General features: G+C 44.2%; 1 protein-coding gene across 1 annotated transcript; it reads right to left on the bottom strand.

Moving 5' to 3' along the window:
• Positions 1 to 1,600: 1,600 nt before the first annotated feature.
• LOC542606 (lesion22) lies at positions 1,601 to 5,072 on the bottom strand. Its single transcript, NM_001112140.2, has 6 exons — positions 4,774 to 5,072; positions 4,562 to 4,686; positions 3,853 to 3,963; positions 3,510 to 3,698; positions 2,843 to 2,968; positions 1,601 to 2,490 (listed from the first exon to the last, which is right to left on the bottom strand). Exons 1-6 carry the CDS (start codon positions 4,889 to 4,891, stop codon positions 1,975 to 1,977), a joined length of 1,185 nt encoding a protein of 394 aa, NP_001105610.2. The 5' UTR covers positions 4,892 to 5,072; the 3' UTR covers positions 1,601 to 1,974.
• Between the last annotated feature and the right edge of the window lie 16,103 nt (positions 5,073 to 21,175).

The following is a 21,175-nucleotide window of genomic DNA, read 5'->3' as shown; positions in this document are numbered from 1 at the left end:
AAATCTAAGTATCATAAAGATTATGAACAGAAAGAGATAAAAAAACGTCCATAGCTGTAGCTTTAACTAATGTGATTCTCATAAAACGAACGCGTACTAAAAAGCTATACATTTAGCAGTCTGATCTTAAAAAAAGCTCGAATAAACAGGACCACTAGGGCTTGTTCGGTTCTACCCCAATCCATATGGATTGAGGGAGATTGAGGGGGTTTCAATCCCTAGTAAGTCAAAATCCCCTCCAATTCATATCAATCCCCTCCAATCCATATGGATTGAAAATAAACGAACAAGCCCTAATAGGACAAGAACCATGCATCCATCGATCCCGTCGCCATCGCACTCAGCACTGGGTCCCGTATCAGCGCGTGCGGGACTGCTCGGTCTGCGGCCGCCAGCCGAGATATTTTCAGCTAGATGATAGCGACGCCCAACCGCAGCCACTCCCACTCCCAGCTCCGCGTCTCGGTGCCCGATCGTTCCTTTCGCAACCTTCTTCCTCCGTCGTTGCTCTTCCTCTCCATCCTTTTAGCCTCCTCCACTGTGGCTTGCGAGCGCCGCCACCGTAGCAAAAGCTGCAGTTTCCTTTTCTAGTGTCACCTCCTAAATCCACTGTTTGCTTTACTTTACATGCTGTGAGCGTCAGGATAGCGTCAAAGCCCAAATGCAGATAAACATCCAGGTTTCTAAGCGCGGCACTGAGCTAGCCACTGACAAGTTTGTTTGTTTTTTTTCCTTCTTCCTCCGCTCAAAAGCTAACAAAACACTAAGAACAAACTAAGGCGACATAAATGGATCTGTCAGCAGCAGCAATCCATCAAGCAAGGATAACCATGCCTGGGTCTAGTGGTCTGTCAACGACGTCAGGAGCAATTGACAACTGGATAAGCATGGCAGAAGAACCAAACATGACCCTGATCTCTGCATTGCAGTTCTATTCTTAATTAAGAACCGTCTTTTTTTGATAAAAAAAAATAGAGCTCATCCAACAGCGCACCGTGCCGTACTGGATAAAGCCGGAGGATATAAATTAGGAGTAAAAGCATGGGTGCAGCCATAGAAAAACAATGGCATACGCCCCAGCTGACTGCACCGTTGACCTGCTTCAACTGAAGCAAAGCAGCTGGGCTGGCCCTGGCCTTCATTAGTTAGTGAAGAAAAAAGAATCGGCTAACGGTGGCATCCCCCCTGTGGCCCTACATACTTTGCTGAATGTTCAAGCAGCATTGCTAATTACTCACTTTTGAGCATATCTTAGTCTTCCATTTTTTTTCTTTCCTCCATTGTTTACCACCAGTACTACCACTACAAGTATGATGGAGACGTTTCAGCAACCAACTAATATTTGCTTGATGATCCAGAAATACTGCTTCTATGTAGGATCAGGTGTTATTCCTAACGCTTCCACAGTTTCTAAAATCCATGCACTCAATACCTGAAACGAATATAACCCTTTTGAGCTGGATCAATCGAACTCTACTGCTATAGGTCGAGTACATGGTAGACAGTACAATACAAAATCACTGCAGAAAATTTAACTTAACGAGATAGATCACGAGCAAGTTATCTGGGAAGCCAAGTCAACCTGAAGAACAAAAAAAACTGATATCATGCAAAGAAAATGTTTGTAACCAGTATTCTGAGAGAATACAAGAACAAACACCCTCGATGGGGTAAGACTGAAACATTTCTATCATGTCAACACATGATCAGTATTTCTGCTTCGTAGTCTCATAGACAAGGCTACTGGTTGTACAGAACTATAGTGCTATAAACAATTAGGCACTTCATTACGCCTCCACTCAAATCTGCTTACAATATTACACTGAAACCGGAACTTGAAATGCGACAGACAGAATCAGTCACAAAAATGTTTTCAGGCACTCTATACTGCACATGGCTTTCTGCATCTATCCTCGACCGCCGACTCTACAACTTCTGCCGATTTGGAGAAAGGAAAGAACCATGCAAGGTTCTTTAGTATCTGATCCCTTTTGCGACCTCGAAGAAGTGAGCAACATTTTCCTCCGGAGTTCCAACCTTGATGCCATGGCCAAGGTTCAATACATGTCCAACATTGCCAGCCTTCTGCACAGTGTCGTAAATCCGCCTGCTTATAAACTCTTTGGATCCAAAAAGAACACCAGGGTCCACGTTCCCTTGGACTGCTGTGTTAGATCCCAATCTTTTCCTGCCCTCTGCCATATCGACCGTCCAGTCCAAGCTGACAACATCAACACCTGTCAAAGGAAGCCTCTCCAGCAAGCCCCCAGATCCACTTGCGTAGAGTATCAGAGGCAAGTTAGGATGTGTTTCCCTAACACTATCCACTATCTGCTTTAGATAAGGCAGGCTAAACTCCTCAAAATCAGCCGGGCTGAGTTCAGTAGCCCATGAATCGAAAATTTGGACAGCCTGCGCCCCATTGTCCGCTTGGTATTTAATATAGTTAGCCATTGATGTTGTGAACTTCTGTAGCAAATTGTGTAGAATCTACAAAAAAAAATGTCAAGGTCAAAGCTTTATAACAAGACTTTGGATGATCAAGAAACAACAACAACAAAGCCTTTTAGTTCAAAGCAAGTTGGGAATTGGGATAGGCTAAATATGATCAGAAAAATGAATGAAAATAATGAACAAACTTAAAATATGCTTTGTGTTAATAAACTCTAGCAATGTCCTTCGTAGTGCTCTGAGATACACATCAACCAATTTGTTCAGATGTCATGCTAGAAGTCAATCAAACTGTGTAGCATTCAGTACCCTACATGCAACCGCAAATTCTTTTCAAAGTGATTGTGCTGAGTAGAACAGTATTCATGTGGAACAAAGATCTTTTCAATACCGCTGGTTCTGAGAAGGCCATTTTCTTAATCAATGTAAAGTTCTTTGATGAACCTCCTTCCACACAATAAGATGCCAAGGTAAACGGAGCTCCAACAAAACCTAGTACAGCAGCTTCATTCTTAACCTGAGAAAGAAACAACTGAGTCACTCCTAGCAAGAGGAGAAAAAAAAATCAAATGTTTGAAATGTGCCTCAATACCACCTCTACACGCTGAAAATGTAATTTCATGCAAAATACCAAAAATCCAAATAAGATTAGAGATACATGTGTTTTATAGTTTCCACTTAAACATAAAAGTATTTTTCAATCTTTTGAAGAATGGAGACTGATTGTTTCAATGTACTGTTTGCCATGTCATTTGACTAAGCATTCCCATTCAAAAATCCACATGAGCTACTCAGCATGATCAATTGCATTATCTTGATGTACTTATTCCATAATGTTTTCGTGACTATAGCAAGCTCCAAGTAATGTTGCATTAAAACTTTAAAGATGAGCCTAGATTGCCTGCGACTTAAGGCGACTGATATTTACACTGTGAAACCTAGAGGATTGATCAATTAGAAAATGAAAACAGTGAGTTGGCTACCAAAATCTTAACAGGAACAAACTTAGTCCCACATGAACATGTTTTTGTAATGACCAATAGACCACATTTACTAACCTCTTGTCTCAAAATATTCAGAGCCTGCCCCACATAAGGGACCCACTCCTCAGGAACAAATTCTCTGACTTCATTCACAGCTGCTGCCGTTCTCAATGGATCATAGATCACTGGACCTTTTCCCTTCACAATGTCAAAAGGTATGTTCATCCCAGGAAGTGGAGTAAGGATGTCCGAGAACAAGATGACCTAATAAAAGCACATGAAAAATATTAGCACAACACCAAAGACCAACAGATATTGGGAAATATCTGAAATTCATATACTCCGTGTAAGCTTTGTGATAAATTTCTAAACAGAGACCTTAAACAACATACACAAAAAGCTAAAGTCTGCAGCTTACTCCATCAGGCTTGAAAACCTTCCATGGTTGCAAAGAGATCTCAACAACTAGGTCGACATTTTCTGATCTTTCACGGAACGAAGGATACCGCTCGCAGAGCAATTGGTAGCTCTGCAGAAAAAAACGAAGGGTAATAAGTTAGTAAGGATGGGTGTTCAGTTGTTCACTATCGGTTGCACAAATAAAGCATGCCTTTAAAGGAAACATAGACCCATCCCGGTTCAAAAAGACATGGCTAACTTGGCATTGTTATATAAATCGTGAGTCACAGACACAAAGTTGTAATGGTTCTGAAAAGGCGAACAAGCTCAGTACCAGGATCATTTAGATCAACATGCAATCACTAGGTCTGTTGTGCGTGAACGGGAATCGGCATTCAATTTAAAATAGCAAAATGATTTTGCAGGGAGTTTTGATGATGACTTTTAATAGTTCCCCCTTGACTAGTCCACTTTTCCGCATGCCACTGGAACCTACATCACAGCACCCTACAAACATTTAGCATTTATGTTCCCTTCTATGAAGAATGTTGGCTAAATTCCTTATGTCTCACATGCATGATACATTGTTGATCACTTTTCGAGACTATGACTATATAACACTACCAACCAATTTAAGATCATTCCTCGAGCTGCGCACTGGCATGTTAACTACAAAAATGCTTAGCAGACATACAGATAAAATCGTCACAAAATGGAAGTGAACTTGCCTTCATGTACCTCCCGGCCTGCCTCATGAGCCAGACGGGTGGCCTCTCGACCTTCCTCCCTCTGATTGCGCTCACCAGCAGCGGCTCTTCCGCCGTCCTGGGCGAGGCCTCCTCCACTACCGCCTCTGGAGCACCATCACGTCGAAAGAGCAGCTAAATTAACTTCTCAGCACAAGCATCCCAACCTGTGAGCAGAACAGAAGAAGCTTCACCTCCGACGGCGCTGCAGCGGACGGCCGTGAGCTGCCTGCGTCTGGGCCCGGCGCGGGCGGACCTGCCGCGGAAGAGGGAGGTGGACGGCAGCGAGAGCGGCGGACACGCTGTTGCCATTGGGGCGGGATCCGAGGTGCTGCAGCGGTCGCGGACGGGCAAGGGGGTCGCGGCGTTGGGTCGGGGAGGCGACGACTTGGCTTGCTTGGCTTGGCAAGTTGGCTCAGCCGCTCAGGCGACGGAGAATCGGAAGGGGATGTGAATGGGATCAGGTTGGATGAGAGACGATCTGAGATGAGATGAACGGAGATCGTGGGGATGAGATGGTGGATAATAGCGTGGGCCATCGTGGCCTGTTAGGCCCAGTTCGCTTGGATCTAGATCGAAGAGTTTTATACGTAATTAAATCCTTCTATTCAATTTTGATTAGAAAAGAATTTAATTAATTTAATTTTTTCTAGTCCTTTTCAATCTACTCGTAACCAAATCAATTCCAGTTAGACCGACCTATCTAGCATTTTTCTCGGGTCCTTTTTTTTAAACTTGTAGAAAATAACTATGGTGATAATTTTATAATATCTAGTAAATATGTACATACGGAAAATATGTGATTATAACTACAAAAAAATCATCATATATTATAATATTAAAGATTTTTAATACTTAAAGTACTAAATTATTTAGTTATAAGACATCATGATCATTTTTAAAAATACTATATATGTCATCGTTTGAAGCATACATATAGGTATTGGAAAGATGTCTCCAAGCATCACATAGAAGGAAATCATCGAAGGTCCAACTACTACCGAACACACGCTTCTGAGGTCCTATACTTAGGACCTACCTTGGATCTAACAACGATAGAGGCACACCATCCTTGCGAGCTTGATATCAAACCCACCGAAAGAGTAAAGTTATTTGAGTCATCTCATCTCAAAACACATGGCCTAAAACCCTAGGCTCCCAGAGCCTCGATACACTCTAAGATTCAGGACACTTTCACACTTAAGTTTGTTTGAGCACTGTCGTCCATAAGGGATACCTAAAATCTAGGGTCCCTAGCCTTCAGACACTCCTAATAGCAGTAAACTTATATATTCTTTGCCCCTTGATCTCTAAGCTTCCCAGTTTCGGAGAATTCAAGAAGCTCCTACAATGGTTGTATGGAGACGCCCGTAAGTCAAAGAAATGCAGTTCACCCCCAGCAAGGGCATGATAACTGAAAGGGAAATATGGTTTAACCTTTTCCTATAAATAATTTTGGTGATTGAATGCCCAACACAAATAATCGAACTAACTAGTTTGCTCTAAAGTATATGATATACATGTGCATAAAGGTTCAACATAAACCAATAAAAGATTGAAGAAAGTGTTCAAATTCAAAGGAGCAAAGAAACCGAGTGTGCCCTGGTCTAGCGCATCGAACTGTCCGGTGCACCAGGACCGTACAGTGTCCAACTCTCAACTCTCGGGTTTCTCAGAGCGTGCTTCGCTATAATTCACCGGACTGTCCAGTGTGCCACCGGACTGTCCGGTTCACCAACGGAGCAACGGCTCCTTCGCGCAACGGTCGACTGTAAAAGCTGAAGTTTTAGAGGAACAGTGCGCAACAGTGCGCGGCAGAACAGAGCCGCCCGTTAGAGGCGCAGGACAGTGAACAGTACCTATCCAATGCGACACTGGACTGTCCGGTGCCACTAGAAGACAAAGCCTTCAACGGTCGACGGCGCCCGAACCCTAACGGTTGGGTGACGTGGCTGGCGCACCGGACAATGTCCGGTGGCGCACTGGACTGTCCGGTGCGCCATCGACAACAGCCATCCCCAACAGCTATGTGGTGGTTGAGGGCTATAAATACCCCACAACCACCACCACTCCAAGCATCAAAGTTTCTAGCACTTCACATTCAATACAAGAGCTCGTGTTCTTTGAGCTCTTGTTTCTTGGATCGCTTTCTTCTTCCTCATCCTTGTTCTTAAAGTGACTTGTAATCAAGGCAAGAGACACCAAGTGCGTGGTGGTCCTTGCGGGGTCTAAGTGACCCGTTTGATTAAGGAAAAAGCTCACTCAGGAAAGGGTTGAAAGAGACCCGGTCTTTGTGACCACCTCAACGGGGACTAGGTTCTTTGGAACCAAACCTCGGTAAAACAAATCACCGTGTTCATTCGCTTTAATTCTTTGTTGATTTGTTTTCCCCTCTCTTTCAGGCTCGAATTTATTTCTAACACTAACCCCGGCTTGTAGTGTGTGCTTAAGTTTATAATTTTCAGATTCCGCCTATCCACTCCCCCTCTAGGCGACTTTCAATTGGTATCAAAGCCCGGTACTTCATTAGAGTCTAACAACTCGAAGTGATGTCGGGAGCATCCGCCAAGAGGGAGATGGAAACCGGCGAGAAGGCCACAAGCCACGGGAAGGCTCCATCAAGGGAGGTCGGCGCCAAAGGCAAGGAGGAATCCCCTCCCCGCGTCAAGTCGCATCGGAGTGGTGACAAAAAGAAGAAGATGAAGAAAGTGGTCTACTGCGAGACCGACTCTTCATCGCTCTCCACATCCGGCTCTGACGCGGAGTCCGTCACTTCTAAGCGCACTCCATTACTTTCGGTTCCATTAGGCAAGCCAACATGTTTTGATGGTGAAGATTATTCTATGTGGAGTGATAAAATGAGGCATCACCTAACCTCACTCCACGCAAGCATATGGGACATTGTTGAGTTTGGAGCGCAGGTACCAAATGTGGAGGACGAAGATTACGATTCGGACGAGGTCACCCAAATACAACATTTTGACTCCTAAGCAACTACTATACTCCTCGCCTCCTTGTGTCGAGAGTAGTATAATAAGGTGCAAGGGCTAAAGAGTGCCAAGGAGATTTGGAACGTCCTAAAAACCGCGCACGAAGGAGATGAGGTGACCAAGATCACCAAGCGGGAGACGATCGAGGGGGAGCTCGGTCGATTCGTCCTCAACCAAGGAGAGGAGCCACAAGCTATGTACAACCGGCTCAAGACCTTAGTCAACCAAGTGCGCAACCTCGAGAGCACAAAATGGGATGACCATGAAATGGTCAAGGTTATTCTAAGATCCCTTATTTTTCGTAACCCTACTCAAGTTCAATTAATACATGGTGATCCTAGATATAAGCTAATGTATCCTGATGAGGTAATTGGGAAGTTTATGAGCTTTGAACTAATGATAAAAGGATCCAAACACGTTGACTTGGAGCAAGGCGGCACCTCCACACCCGAGGTGCGACCTGTCGCATTCAAAGCGACGGAAGAAAAAAGAAAGAAGAGTCTACATCAAATAGGCTCCCCATCGACGCCTCCAAGCTCGACAATGAGGAAATGACGCTTATCATCAAAATATTTCGCCAAATCCTCAAGCAAAGGAGGGGGAAGGACTACAAACCCCGCTCCAAAAGAGTGTGCTACAAGTGTGGTAAGCCTGGTCATTTTATCGCTAAATGCCTAATGTCTAGTGATAGTGACAGGGACAACGACAAGAGGAGAATGAAGGAGAAGAAAAGATACTACAAGAAGAAGGGTGATGATGCCCACGTGTGTCGGGAATGGGACTCCGATGAGAGCTCCACTGACTCCTCCTTCGATGAGGATGCCGCCAACATCGCCGTCAACAAGGGCCTCCTCTTCCCCAACGTCGGCCACAAATGCTTCATGGCAAAAGATGGCAAAAAGAAGAATGTACAATATAGAACCACCCCCAAGTATACTACATCTAGTGATGAGTGTAGTTCTAGAGATGATGAAGATGATGTGCTTACTCTTTTTGCCAACCTTAATGAAAGTCACCTAGAGGGGGGGGGGGGTGGATAGGCGGAATCTGAAATTTACAAACTTAAGCACACACTACAAGCCGGGGTTAGCATTAGAATTAAATCCGAGTCCGAAAGAGAGGGAAAACAAATCAACCAAGAAATAAAGCGGATAAACACAGCGATTTGTTTTACCGTGGTTCGGTTCCAAAGAACCTAGTCCCCGTTGAGGTGGTCACAAAGACCGGATCTCTTTCAACCCTTTCCCTCTCTCAAACGGTCACTTAGATCGAGTGAGCTTACTCCTTAATCAAACAGGTCACTTAGACCCCGCAAGGACCACCACACACTTGGTGTCTCTTGATTTGATTACAAGTCACTTGAGAATAAGAATGGGAAAAGAAGAAAGCACGACAAGAGCGACAAATAACACACAGATCACTCTCTCTCTCAAGTCACTAATCACTAATGATCACTTGTCTCAATTGTGGAACTTGGAGAGATTGGAAGCTTTGATTGTGTCTTTGAATGGATTGCTAGCTCTTGTATTGAATGTGAAGGATTGGAGTGCTTGGGTGAAGCGAATGGAGGTGGTTGGGGTTGTATTTATAGCCCCCAACCACTTCCTAGACGTTGCCCCCTTTCTGCCGACCGCGGACGGTCCGCGCCCCTGGTCCGGACGGTCTGCCCCTGCACATCAACGACTGAAATCGCAACGGTCAGCAGTAACGGTTATATCAACGGCTACTATGCATTAAATGTGTCATCATATGTCAGATAAAGCAGTCGCGGATGGTCCGGTCGTGCACCCCGGACGGTTCGCGAGGACACAAAAAATACATTTTACTGAACCCGTCACCTTCGGGTTTTTTCTGGTTTTCACCGATCGGACGGTCCACGCTTGGTCTCGAACGGTGCTCGCTTCTCCGTCGGACAGTTCGTAGTGTTGACTTGCGTTTATGCAGTGTTCCTGTCCGAGGCTCACTTTGGTGTCGCGGACGGTCCGCGCTTAGGTGTTTTTCCAAAAAGCTTCTCCTGTCCAGAATAATCTACGGTATTCCGGACAACCGATTTAGAATGATTGTAGATGAGCTTATTGTAGCATCCCAAAAATTCAAATCCTGAAATTTTCTCAAACTCGCCCTAAATTCAAAATGAATTTCAAGTTTCATTTCAAAATGTTTGTTTGCGAGTTGATATCAACAAATAAAATATAGTGGTCTATATTATCTCCAAAATCCTCCTCAAAATACCTACAAATATTTTCCGAGTGATCCCCCTCAAATTCTTTCCAGAAATACTGCCCAGATATTTCCTAGTGATCCCCTTCAAGTTCTTTCCAGAAATACTGCTCAACTATTCCACCGATATATCTTCGGATATTTTCCTCTTGAGAAATACCTTCAGAATCATTTTTCAAGACCCTACAAATATTTTCTTCATAACTTTCCTCATGCCCATACGTATACGTATGCCTCCAGTGTCATACGGTGAGCTCTACAAGCTAATTACACTTATTTAAGACAAATACATGCTAATCTCCACTAATCCTCTCATCCTCCCCCTAATCCTCTCATCCCTCCCCCTAATCCCCCCACCATGGCTATAAATAGAGGGGCAAGGGCCTCCTCTCATCCCACCCCAAGCCATTTCATGGCAACTCTCTCCCCCCCCACACACACCCACTCCATGTTCCACACAAGCACACACTAGCACAAGGATCGTTCGATCGTTCTTCGATCGTTCGTCCCCTGTTCTTAGTTTGTTCGTTCGTTCATCCGATCGTTCGATCGTTCATCCGATCGTTCATGGTTTGTTCGTCCGTTCGTCCGATCGTTCGTCCGTTCGTTCGTCCATATAATCTTTTTCCTACCGTTATGCTGCCGAAATTCCGATCGTTCGTTCGTTCGATCATTCGATCGTTCGTTCATACTTCCTATTCATCGTTCATCGTTCGTTCATAGTCCCTATTCATCGTTCTTCTAGATAATCTTTGTCCTGCCGTTATGCTGCCGAAATTCCGATCGTTCGTTCGTTCGATCATTCGATCGTTCATCGTTCATTCATAGTCCCTATTCATCGTTCATCGTTCGTTCATAGCCCCTATTCATCGTTCTTCCAGATAATCTTTGTCCTGCCGTTATGCTGCCGAAATTCCGATCGTTCGTTCGTCCGATCATTCGATCGTTCGTCCGTTCGTTCATCCAAATAATCTTTTTCCTGCCGTTATGCTGCCGAAATTCTGATCGTTCGTTCGTCCGATCATTCGATCGTTCGTCCGTTCGTTCATAGTTCCTATTCATCGTTCATCGTTCATCATTCGTTCATACGGACTATTCACTATCACTATTCACCATTACTATTCACACACACTATTCATCATCGTTACTATTTATTATTACTATTCATCATCGTTACTATTCATCGATGATATGTATAATTACTTTTCCGTCGCCACTATTCATCGTTACTAATCATCGTTACTATTCATCGGTCATCCAGTCACCCCAAATTTCAACTACTCATACATCATGCTGTCCAGTCCACCTAAGACCAGCCAGACCCATGTTCCAATCATGCGAACTCCGGTGACTGTGATTTTCCTTCCAGTGGGAACTTCCCATCTGGTCACCCATCCCAGGTTTCTCCAAGTTGAGCACGCTTAACTTTGAGATTCCTTCGAATCAGGCTCCCAAACTCAGATTCCAATAATTCTCGTTTCTAAATTCTTATCAAACTATTCCCTATCCAACCATGTCATCCCTTAAGCATGGTCCATATTCCAGAAAACTCCCAAAATACTCTTGTCCCATATTCTGCCTATAACTCTCCTGTTCATACTAAGTCAGACGATTCATTCGTCACTATTCTCACCAACAGTGAACTTCACTGTGCTACACCACATACACTCGGCTATAAATACACCCAGCTACCCTCTCCCTCTCCACACACACTTAACACCCTCAGCCAAGGCAAACACCCCACCCACCCAGTTACTCCGCTCTGCCGGCTACACGCATAGTGTCGCTTCGCCTCCAGTCCACCCTCCTGGTAAGCACCTCCGCTCCACCACCAGTAATATCACAACACCACATGACACAGATTCTACTCAAGACTCTACCCATCCATATATCGCTATTCTGACCACTATACTAAATATTTGTTGGTATACTTGCTGGTTTGTATGTTTGCTTGTTCATGTTGCATAGTTATCGGAGCGTTCGTGCCGTCTCGTGGAGGCCAGGTCTGCAAGTCTACGCCAGGCGGTGGAGCCAGAAGCCAGTTCCACGAGCTCCCCTTCCCCTTCGCCGAATAAGCACGGTGAAAGCATCTAGGCCCCTGGTTGGTTTTAGTGATTAATGACAACGTAATATTATATGTGACTAACGTGTGTTTTGCAGAGACAAGTGGTAAGTTAGGTCACATGACAGGTAAAAGCACTACAATGTGAAAGCAATCCCGGAGATAAGAACTCGAAGCGACGGCTAAAACGACGGAACAAAAGGTGAAGGTCTACGGAGTCCGAGTGTCAAGGAGATGTGGACACTCGCGATTTAGTTAGGTCTTTTATTCTCTTTTAGCCGTACTATAAAGAGGGGTTGTCGATGAGTAGTTTGACCAAGAGAGTTCTAGTGTAGTGTTGGTGCACAATCACACTCATACACAGTGCTAGGTGTCACTCTAGAACTCACATACAAGTTAGAGCGAAAACCGATTTGAAAATCAGCTGAAAAAACAAGACTTAGGGTTTCTGGCTTTGGGGCACCGGACTGTCCGGTGTGCACCGGACTGTCCGGTGCACCCTCTGCCAGGTGGGACCAGGCTGGTTCACAGCAGAGCCTTCCCAGTCGCAGAAACCCGAGAGCGCTGCCTTCGGAGATGAATTTTAGTGGCACACCGGACATCGCACCGGACTGTCCGGTGTGCACCGGACAGTGGACTGTTCACTGTCCGGTGCGCCATGAGTCCAACGGCTCTGTGTCAGAACTAGCCGTTGGAAGTGACCGTTGGCGCACCGGTGGCGCACCGTTGGCGCACCGGTGGCGCACCGGACTGTCCGGTGCGCCATCGCGCAGCAAGTTTCCTGTAACGGCTAGTTGGTGGGTGAGGGCTATTTATACCCCTTCCACCCACCATATTCAATGTCTTGCACTCCACATTTATTCCAGCACCTTGGTAGAGTATTGCAAGCACCAAAAGCCTAGTGAGGAGATTAGAGAATCATAATCCGCGCTTGTTCCTCATTAGCGCTAGTGAGAGCCACCTAGAGCACACACCACTTGCATTAGGCTTCTCTTGGTCAAGCAAAAGTCTATGGCTTGTTACTCTTGGTGATCGGCATCACCTAGACGGCTTGGTGGCGTAGGGAGCTCGGTGATCACCGTGAAGATCTTGTTGGTGACCCGACTCAAGTTTGTAAGCGGTCTCGAGGGATCCACCGCGCCGGAGTGGCAAAGGATCATCTCGTAGTGAGCACTTGGTTCTTGCGAGGACCAAGGGGGAGCGATACCCTTGCGCGGGTGCTCCAACGAGGACTAGTGGAGAGTGCCGACTCTTCGATACCTCGGGAAAAATTGGAGGAGTCTTCTAAACTTTGCTTTACATTCCGCACTTAATTCAAGCTATTTACTTTGTGTATTTGTTTAGCAAGTATTTGAAGCATTGTTTTAGCCTTGTTACATTTCTAGTATTATTTTCTTAGTGCTAGTTGTTGGGGTGAAGTTGGGCTCTTGTTTAGCTCTTGCTTAGGTTTTAATTAGTGTTGATTTTTAGAAAAGCCCAATTCACCCCCCCTCTTGGGCATCGTGATCCTTTCAATTGGTATCAGAGCCTTGTTGCTCATAGATTAGCTTAACCGCTAGAGTTACGATGTCCGGTGGGGATGGACCTCCTCCCGTTTTTGATGGTGACGATTTTCCTTATTGGAAAATTCGTATGGAAGCATACTTAGAGGCTATAGACATTGGTGTTTATAAAGCCGCCACACAAGGGTTTCCCCAACCTAGAGATCCCACAAATCTTGTAGGTGATGAGTTCAATTATGAGAAATGGAATGCGAAGGCCAAAAACACCCTTTTTAGAGGCCTTTGCAAAGATGTGTTCAATAGAGTTCGGAATCATAAAAATGCTCATGATTTGTGGATAGACATTTGTGCTCTACACGAAGGAACTAGAAGTGAACGTGAGGAAAGATATCACATAGCTATGCGAAAGTTAAATTCTTTTGAAATGCTTGCTAATGAAAATGCAAACGCTATGTACTCACGACTTAATATTCTTGTAGAGGAAGTCAATGGATTGGGGCTTACTCAAATCTCACAACCGGATGTTGTGAGGAAGATTCTCAGTGTCCTCCCAATAGACAAATATGGACACATTGTCACTGTGCTACATCAAATGGATCTTTCAGTTACCACACCTACACAAATTTTGGGAAAGATCAATGCCCATGAAATGTACATGCACATCAACGACAAAGAAGAATCATCTTCCAAAAGAAAGGATTTGGCCCTCAAAGCAAATCATGAAAGAAAAGGAAAAGCAAAAATACAAGTTGAGGAAGAATCCTCAAGTGATGATGACCTTGATGCAAACATTGCCTTGATGGTAAGGAAGACCACCAAGATGTTGAAGAAGCTAAATAGAGAAGGCATCAAATTTGATTCAAGGAAGAAGAAGTTCTTTTCCAACAAAAGAAAGCCCATCTCTGAGATGGACTGCTACAACTGTGGTGAGCTTGGTCATCTTGCTCATCAATGCAACAAGCCCAAGAAGAACAAGTTCAAGGGCAAGAAAGAAGATGACAGTGATGATGAAAAGAAGGAAAAGAAATTCTTCAAGAGGAAGGATGGGAAGCAAAAGAGGTTCCACAAGAAGAAGAATGGAAAGGCCTATATTGTTGGTGACTGGCTCACCGACGTCGAATCATCAAGTGGATCTTCTTCAAGTGAAGAAGAGGATGATGAAAAAGTTGCGGCCATCGCCGGGGACTTCTCTTCACCACCACCATCGCCATCATCCACTTCTCACCTGTGCCTTATGGCTAAGGGTGAACGAAAGGTACAAAATGATATTGATGATGATAGTGATAGTGATAGTGATGAAGAATTTGCTTCACCTTCATATGATGAGTTAGCTGACTTACTTAAAGAATATACTCAAATCATTAGAAAGTCAAAAGCTAAATGTGATAGGTTGAAAAATGAAAATGAATCTTTAAATGCCAAGTATGACATAGTTATAAAGGCTAGTGATGAAATAAAAGAAGAAAATAAAACTATGTCATCAACTGTAAATGAGCTCACAATCTCCCTAAAAGATGCTAAGGAAAAATATGACAAATTAAATGAAGCTAATAGGGAGTTGCAAAATAGACTAGTTAAGATCAAGGAAGACTATACTCAAATTAAATTTGATCATGACAATCTTCTTGTTGAAAATGAACTTTTATCTTGCAAAACACATGAGGCTATTAACCCTGTTGTTAAGCTTGATGTAGCAACCTCATGTGATGATTTGATTCAAGAAGAGCAAACTAGTCTACATGCTGAATTGACTGAAAAAGTTGAAGTCCTGACTTTAGACAACCAAAAATTGAAGAATTATTTGACTGATGCAACTACTAGAGGAAAAGTTGCTATTGAGAACAATGATTTCAACAATGAGTTGGCAGTGGATAATCAAAGGCTTAAGAATGAGGTCAAGAAACTAAAAAGTGAAAATGAACATCTTGCAACAAGTGTGCAAAAGTTCAACAAGGGTCAATACCTCCAAAATGAGCTGCTTATGAACACTGTTATGAAAAATAACAAGAGTGGTATTGGATACAATGCTTTTGTGCAAAAGAAATCTATCACTCAATACAAGCCAAAGCAGACTCACAAGCCTATCAAATGCTTTGAGTGTGGAAATGAAGGTCATTTTGCCCACAACTGCAAAGCTAAACCACCAACTCCCTTGCCTAAGCACTCAAGACCATTTGCTTTCAATGCTCACTATGTTCTAAGAAAGGTTGCAAATGGAAAGATTAAGGTTACATTCCTAGGTCCACCAAATAAGAGTAGACCTAGACAAATCTGGGTGGCAAAGTCCTTAATTGAGAGAGTCACTGGTCCTATGCAATATAGGGCTCTCAAAACTCAAGCTTGATTTGTCTGTGAATGTAGGTGAACTACAAGACCGGTGGGAGCCATTGGGTTATTGACAGTGGATGCACACAACATATGACAGGCAACCCACGGATGTTCACCTCATTAGATGAGAATGTTGATGGTCAAGATAAAATCACATTTGGAGACAACTCAAAAGGAAAAGTACAAGGACTTGGCAAGGTGGCAATCTCAAATGACTTATCAATATCAAATGTTCTCTTAGTTGCACCTTTGAGCTTCAATTTATTATCAGTGGGACAACTCTGTGATCTTGGACTTCAATGCTTATTCACTCCATCAGAGGTTATTGTAACAAAAATGGATGATGAATCAATGGTATTCAAGGGTTTTAGATACAACAACCTCTACTTAGTGGATTTCACTTCAGAAGATGCAGACTTAAGAACTTGCCTCTTCACCAAAGCTTCTCTTGGATGGCTTTGGCATAGAAGGCTTGCACATGTTGGGATGAGCACACTCAAGAAGGTATTAAAGAAAGATATGGTTAGAGGATTAAGGGATGTGGTATTTGAAAAGGACAAGCCATGCAGTGCATGTCAAGCTGGAAAGCAGGTTGCTAATACACATCCCACTAAAGCTTTCATGTCAACATCAAGGCCACTGGAACTACTTCATATGGATTTATTTGGACCTACAAATTATGTCAGTGCCGGTGGCAACCTCTACTGTCTAGTGATTGTTGATGACTTCTCAAGATACACTTGGGTGTTCTTTCTCCATGACAAATCTGAAGTTGCATCTATATTCAAGAAGTTTGCCAAGAAAGCTCAAAATGAATTTGATTGCAAGATTAAGAAGATTAGAAGTGACAATGGCAAAGAATTTGACAACACCAACATTCATGAGTACTGTGATGAAATTGGGATCAAGCATGAAGTATCTGCCACATATACACCTCAACAAAATGGAGTTGTTGAAAGGAAAAATAGGACCTTGATCACTCTTGCAAGAACCATGATTGATGAGTATAACACACCGGAGAGGTTTTGGGCTGAAGCTGTCAACACTGCTTGCTATGCATCAAACAGACTATTTCCTCACCGGCTACTTGCGAAGACTCCTTATGAACTGCTAAATGGGAAAAAGCCAGACGTCTCTTTCTTCCGGGTGTTTGGGTGCAAATGCTACATCTACAAAAAACGCCATCATCTAGGGAAGTTTCAAAGACGTTGTGATATTGGTTTTCTTTTGGGTTATTCATTAAAGTCCAAAGCATATCGAGTATTCAACCATGCCACTGGCGTGGTAGAAGAAACATATGATGTGGAATTTGATGAGACTAATGGCTCCCAAGGAGCACTTGAAAATCTTGATGATGTAGGTGATGAGCCACTTAGGGAAGCAATGAAGAACATGCCTATTGGAGCTATCAAACCAAAAGAAGATGAAGAAGAGGTGCAAATCATTGACAGGCCTTCTTCATCAAATGTACCACAAGATGATGAAAAAGATGAGAGGCATGCAAATGAAGATACTTTTGTCTCTCATGAACAAGCAAGGGTACAAGCCGAAGATGTTGATGCTCCAGGATCTTCTTCCCAAGTGGTTGACAGGAGAAACTCATCACTACTTCAAGCTCATCCTCAAAACCAAATCATCGGGAGTCCTTCACAAGGGGTTATTACTCGATCACATAGACATGCTAATTTTATTGAACATCACTCTTTTGTTTCTTGTGTTGAGCCTACTTGTATAGATGAGGCGCTACAGGATCCGGACTGGGTGAATGCCATGCATGAAGAACTTAACAACTTCACCCGTAACGAAGTTTGGACCCTGGAGAAGCCCCCACAAGATGCAAGAATCATTGGAACAAAGTGGGTGTTCAGAAACAAACAAGATGATCAAGGTGTGATTGTAAGAAACAAGGCAAGACTTGTCGCAAAGGGATTCTCTCAAGTTGAAGGCTTAGATTTTGGAGAGACCTTTGCACCGGTTGCTCGACTGGAAGCCATCCGTATCCTGCTTGCATATGCATCATGCTATGATATAAAACTTTATCAAATGGATGTAAAAAGTGCATTTTTAAATGGCTTCATAAATGAACTTGTATATGTTGAGCAACCGCCTGGATTTGAAGACCCTAGATATCCTAACCATGCTTACAGGTTGTCCAAGGCGCTATATGGGCTAAAGCAAGCTCCAAGGGCTTGGTATGAGCGTCTTCGCGACTTCCTCATCGAAAAGGGCTTCAAAATCGGGACCGTCGACACAACTCTCTTCACCAAGAAACATAACGGTGATATTTTCATTTGTCAAGTATATGTTGATGATATAATCTTTGGCTCGACAAATGACTGTCATTGCAAGGAATTTGGTGAATTGATGTCGAAGGAGTTCGAGATGTCAATGATTGGTGAGCTAACATACTTCCTCGGCTTTCAAGTCAAGCAAATGAAAGATGGTAACTTTCTCTCTCAAGAGAAGTATACCAAAGACTTGTTGAAAAGATTCAACATGGAGAAGTGCAAACCAATCAAGACCCCCATGCCTACAAATGGACATCTCGACTTAGATGAGGGAGGTAACCCGGTTAATCAAACCCTCTACCGTTCTATGATTGGTAGTTTATTATACCTTACCGCATCTAGGCCCGATATCATGTTTAGTGTCTGCATGTGTGCTAGATTTCAATCTAATCCTAAGAAAGCTCATCTTCGCGCTGTTAAGAGAATTCTTAGGTATCTCAAGCACACCACAAGCGTTGGTCTGTGGTATCCCAAAGGAGCTACTTTTGATTTAATTGGCTATTCCGATTCGGATTATGCCGGTTGCAAAATTGATAGGAAAAGTACTTCTGGGGGATGCCATCTGCTTGGCAGATCACTAGTTTCATGGACATCCAAAAAGCAAAATAGTGTTGCCTTGTCAACTGCCGAAGCGGAATACATTGCCGCAGGTGCTTGTTGCACACAGATTTTATATATGAAACAAACTCTTCTAGACTATGGTGTAGTTCTAGAAAAAGTACCTTTGTTGTGTGATAATGAGAGTGCTGTTAAAATTGCTAATAATCCTGTACAACACTCTCGCACCAAGCACATTGATATCCGTCATCACTTCCTTAGAGATCATGTTGCTAAAGGAGATATTATTTTAGAAGGAGTGAGGTCGGAAGATCAATTAGCGGATATCTTCACTAAGCCACTTGATAAGACCCGCTTTTGCATGTTGAGGAATGAACTAAATATCCTTGATCTCAGAAATTTTATGTGAAATGTCAAATGGTGTTGTCACTTGCATTGCATATTTAAATTCCTTGTATTGCATCTAGGGCTTGTCTAACCTAGTTGAGATAACCGCCAATAAAGCGAGTGAAAAAGCTTAACTCGGGTCAAACTTGACAAGTCTTAGTTTTAAGCTTTTAGCACTTAAATTCTTACTTTCAAGCAATTATTGATTCTTGAAATATGCATGAGGTACTGCACTTAGGGGGAGTATTCAAAACTCAAATCACTCATGAAAAACCCCTAGTGCAAACCAAAATGCAAATTTCACCATTTGCCTATTTTCTATAAAAATTATCTAGCCTATGGCAAAATATTTTGAAAAGTATATGAGGGTGCCAATACCTGTCCCAACAAGTGTTCTTTTGTGTGATTATAAGTTGGGATTTGGTTTGGTTAGGAGTTAGATAGAAAAATTCAAAATTTTCCAAACTCTCCTCTGTCTGGGCTCACCGGACAGTCCGGTGTGCACCGGACACTGCACTGTGCAATGTCCGGTGCACCGGCAGCCGCGCGCGAAGTTCCTCTTTTCTTGTGCGCTGTCCGGTGGTTCACCGGACATCTACTGTGCGCTGTCCGGTGTGCACCGGACAGCCACTGTAGACTGTCCGGTGTGCCCATCTCGCGTTTTAAAAAACAGCCTCCAGCCCGAGCCGAGCCAGAGGCCCTCTGGTTGTTCTTTTCCCCCAGCCGCCCAGCCTCTGCGTCTGGCGTTTTCCTCCTCCCGGCGACCTCTCCGGCGGCCACCATCTCCGGCCATCATCGCCGGCGACCTCGCCTCTCTCCATCCCTCCCTCGGTGAGCAAGTCTCTCTCCCATCTCCTGTTCTTCTTCCTCTCAGTCCTCTGTGACAAGTCTACCCCCTCTCTACCCTTTCTCCCACCTTTTGCAAATCTTCAAATTCCTGTGAATCCAATTGTTGAAATGTGTTCATGTACCTCCATTGTGTATCCCTGCAAACCTTTAGCTCCTTCGGGAGGGCATTCCCACCTCAAATGGCCATATTCCTAAAACCCTAGATCCCCGCACACCAAGTGCTCGGTGAAATGCCCAAACCAGCCAAACTTGCTCCAATTGAACCCAAATTTTTCAGGCACCTTCACCACACTTCCAGTAACCTACATGCCAAATTTCACGCCAATCCGAGATCCCAGGCTTAAATTTAACCAAAATTCTCGTTTTGCACGATCGTTTCCGAGCCGAGTGCCCAAAACCCTATTTCTTCGCCTAAATTCAAACCAAGCACACACTTCACTCATATTGACCTATATAAACCTATTCGTAAAGTATCGGCTCAATCCCATATCGTTTTGTGCCTCAATTTGAATTCCAATCATCCTATGTCTCTATTTGTCCGTCAAACGTCGTTTTCACGGCTTTTGACTTATCGATCGTCCCATCTCGTGCCATATCGCTTTGTGTATGTATTTATTCACATTTCATATGCTTATGACTATGTGACTAATACGTGCTCACCTCTTCTGTCATTTCAGTGACCTTGTGTGACCGTGTGCCGTCTCCCGTCCTGCCTGGATCGTCACCTCTCGTGTGACCTTTCCAGGTAGACATCTCACTCTTTGCTAAATATATCGGTCACTTTTGCTCTGTGCTTAGTCTCTCTATCTCGTTTGCAGACTTTAGTTCAGGATGCCGCGCACGAAGAATGCGTCGGCATCAGGGGGTGGCGACGATGAGGACCCTCGTCGCCCCTTCAGGCAGGTGAAGGGCAAGACTGTCTATCTGGAGCAGCAGGAAGGCCGCAAGAAGCGGCGTTCAGACAGAGAGGCTCGCGCAGCAGCAGCAGCTGCCGCAGCCGCTGCACAGGCAGCACTTGGAGATCAGCCGGATATTCCATCAGATCAGATTGCTTTCCGTGCTCGTCGTCTCGCCTCCCGGTCTCGCTCCTCCACTCACACCTCCGCTTCCACTCCGCCACCCACTCTGCCTGCTCCAGTCACTCCTATTGCTCCATCCACCTCCTCCGCCATACCCACTACCAGCACTACGCCAGCTTCCACTGCTTCCCCTGCCCCCGCTCCCGCTTCAGCTCCTCCTGTCCCTCCACCTCGCTTCCGGGAGCGTGATGAGACTGAGGTCCGTCCACTTGTTTCGGATCCTCGTCTATTTGATCTTCAGCGTGCTACTGCAGCCCGGGTACGTCGGTTCAGGTACGTACCCGTGGAATCTTGGCTGCCAGCTCAGAGAGACCCAGCAGCAGGAGTTCTTTT

Source organism: Zea mays, chromosome 1 (assembly GCF_902167145.1).
Source record: "Zea mays cultivar B73 chromosome 1, Zm-B73-REFERENCE-NAM-5.0, whole genome shotgun sequence".
NCBI classification, from domain to species: Eukaryota; Viridiplantae; Streptophyta; class Magnoliopsida; order Poales; family Poaceae; genus Zea; species Zea mays.
The sequence above is the reverse complement of the archived record's forward strand: the minus strand, read 5'-3'. Positions and strand labels throughout refer to the sequence as shown.

What these genes read in the sequence shown, in the direction of transcription:
- LOC542606 (NM_001112140.2), bottom strand. Translation starts at nt 4,891, where the DNA reads ATGGCAACAGCGTGTCCGCCGCTCTCGCTGCCGTCCACCTCCCTCTTC. An exon ending in AGGTTTTCAAGCCTGATGGA is followed by an intron (nt 3,699 to 3,852) that starts GTAAGCTGCAGA and finishes TGCTTTTATTAG; the next exon opens with GTCATCTTGTTCTCGGACAT. An exon ending in TGGCCTTCTCAGAACCAGCG is followed by an intron (nt 2,491 to 2,842) that starts GTATTGAAAAGA and finishes TTTTTTTTGTAG; the next exon opens with ATTCTACACAATTTGCTACA.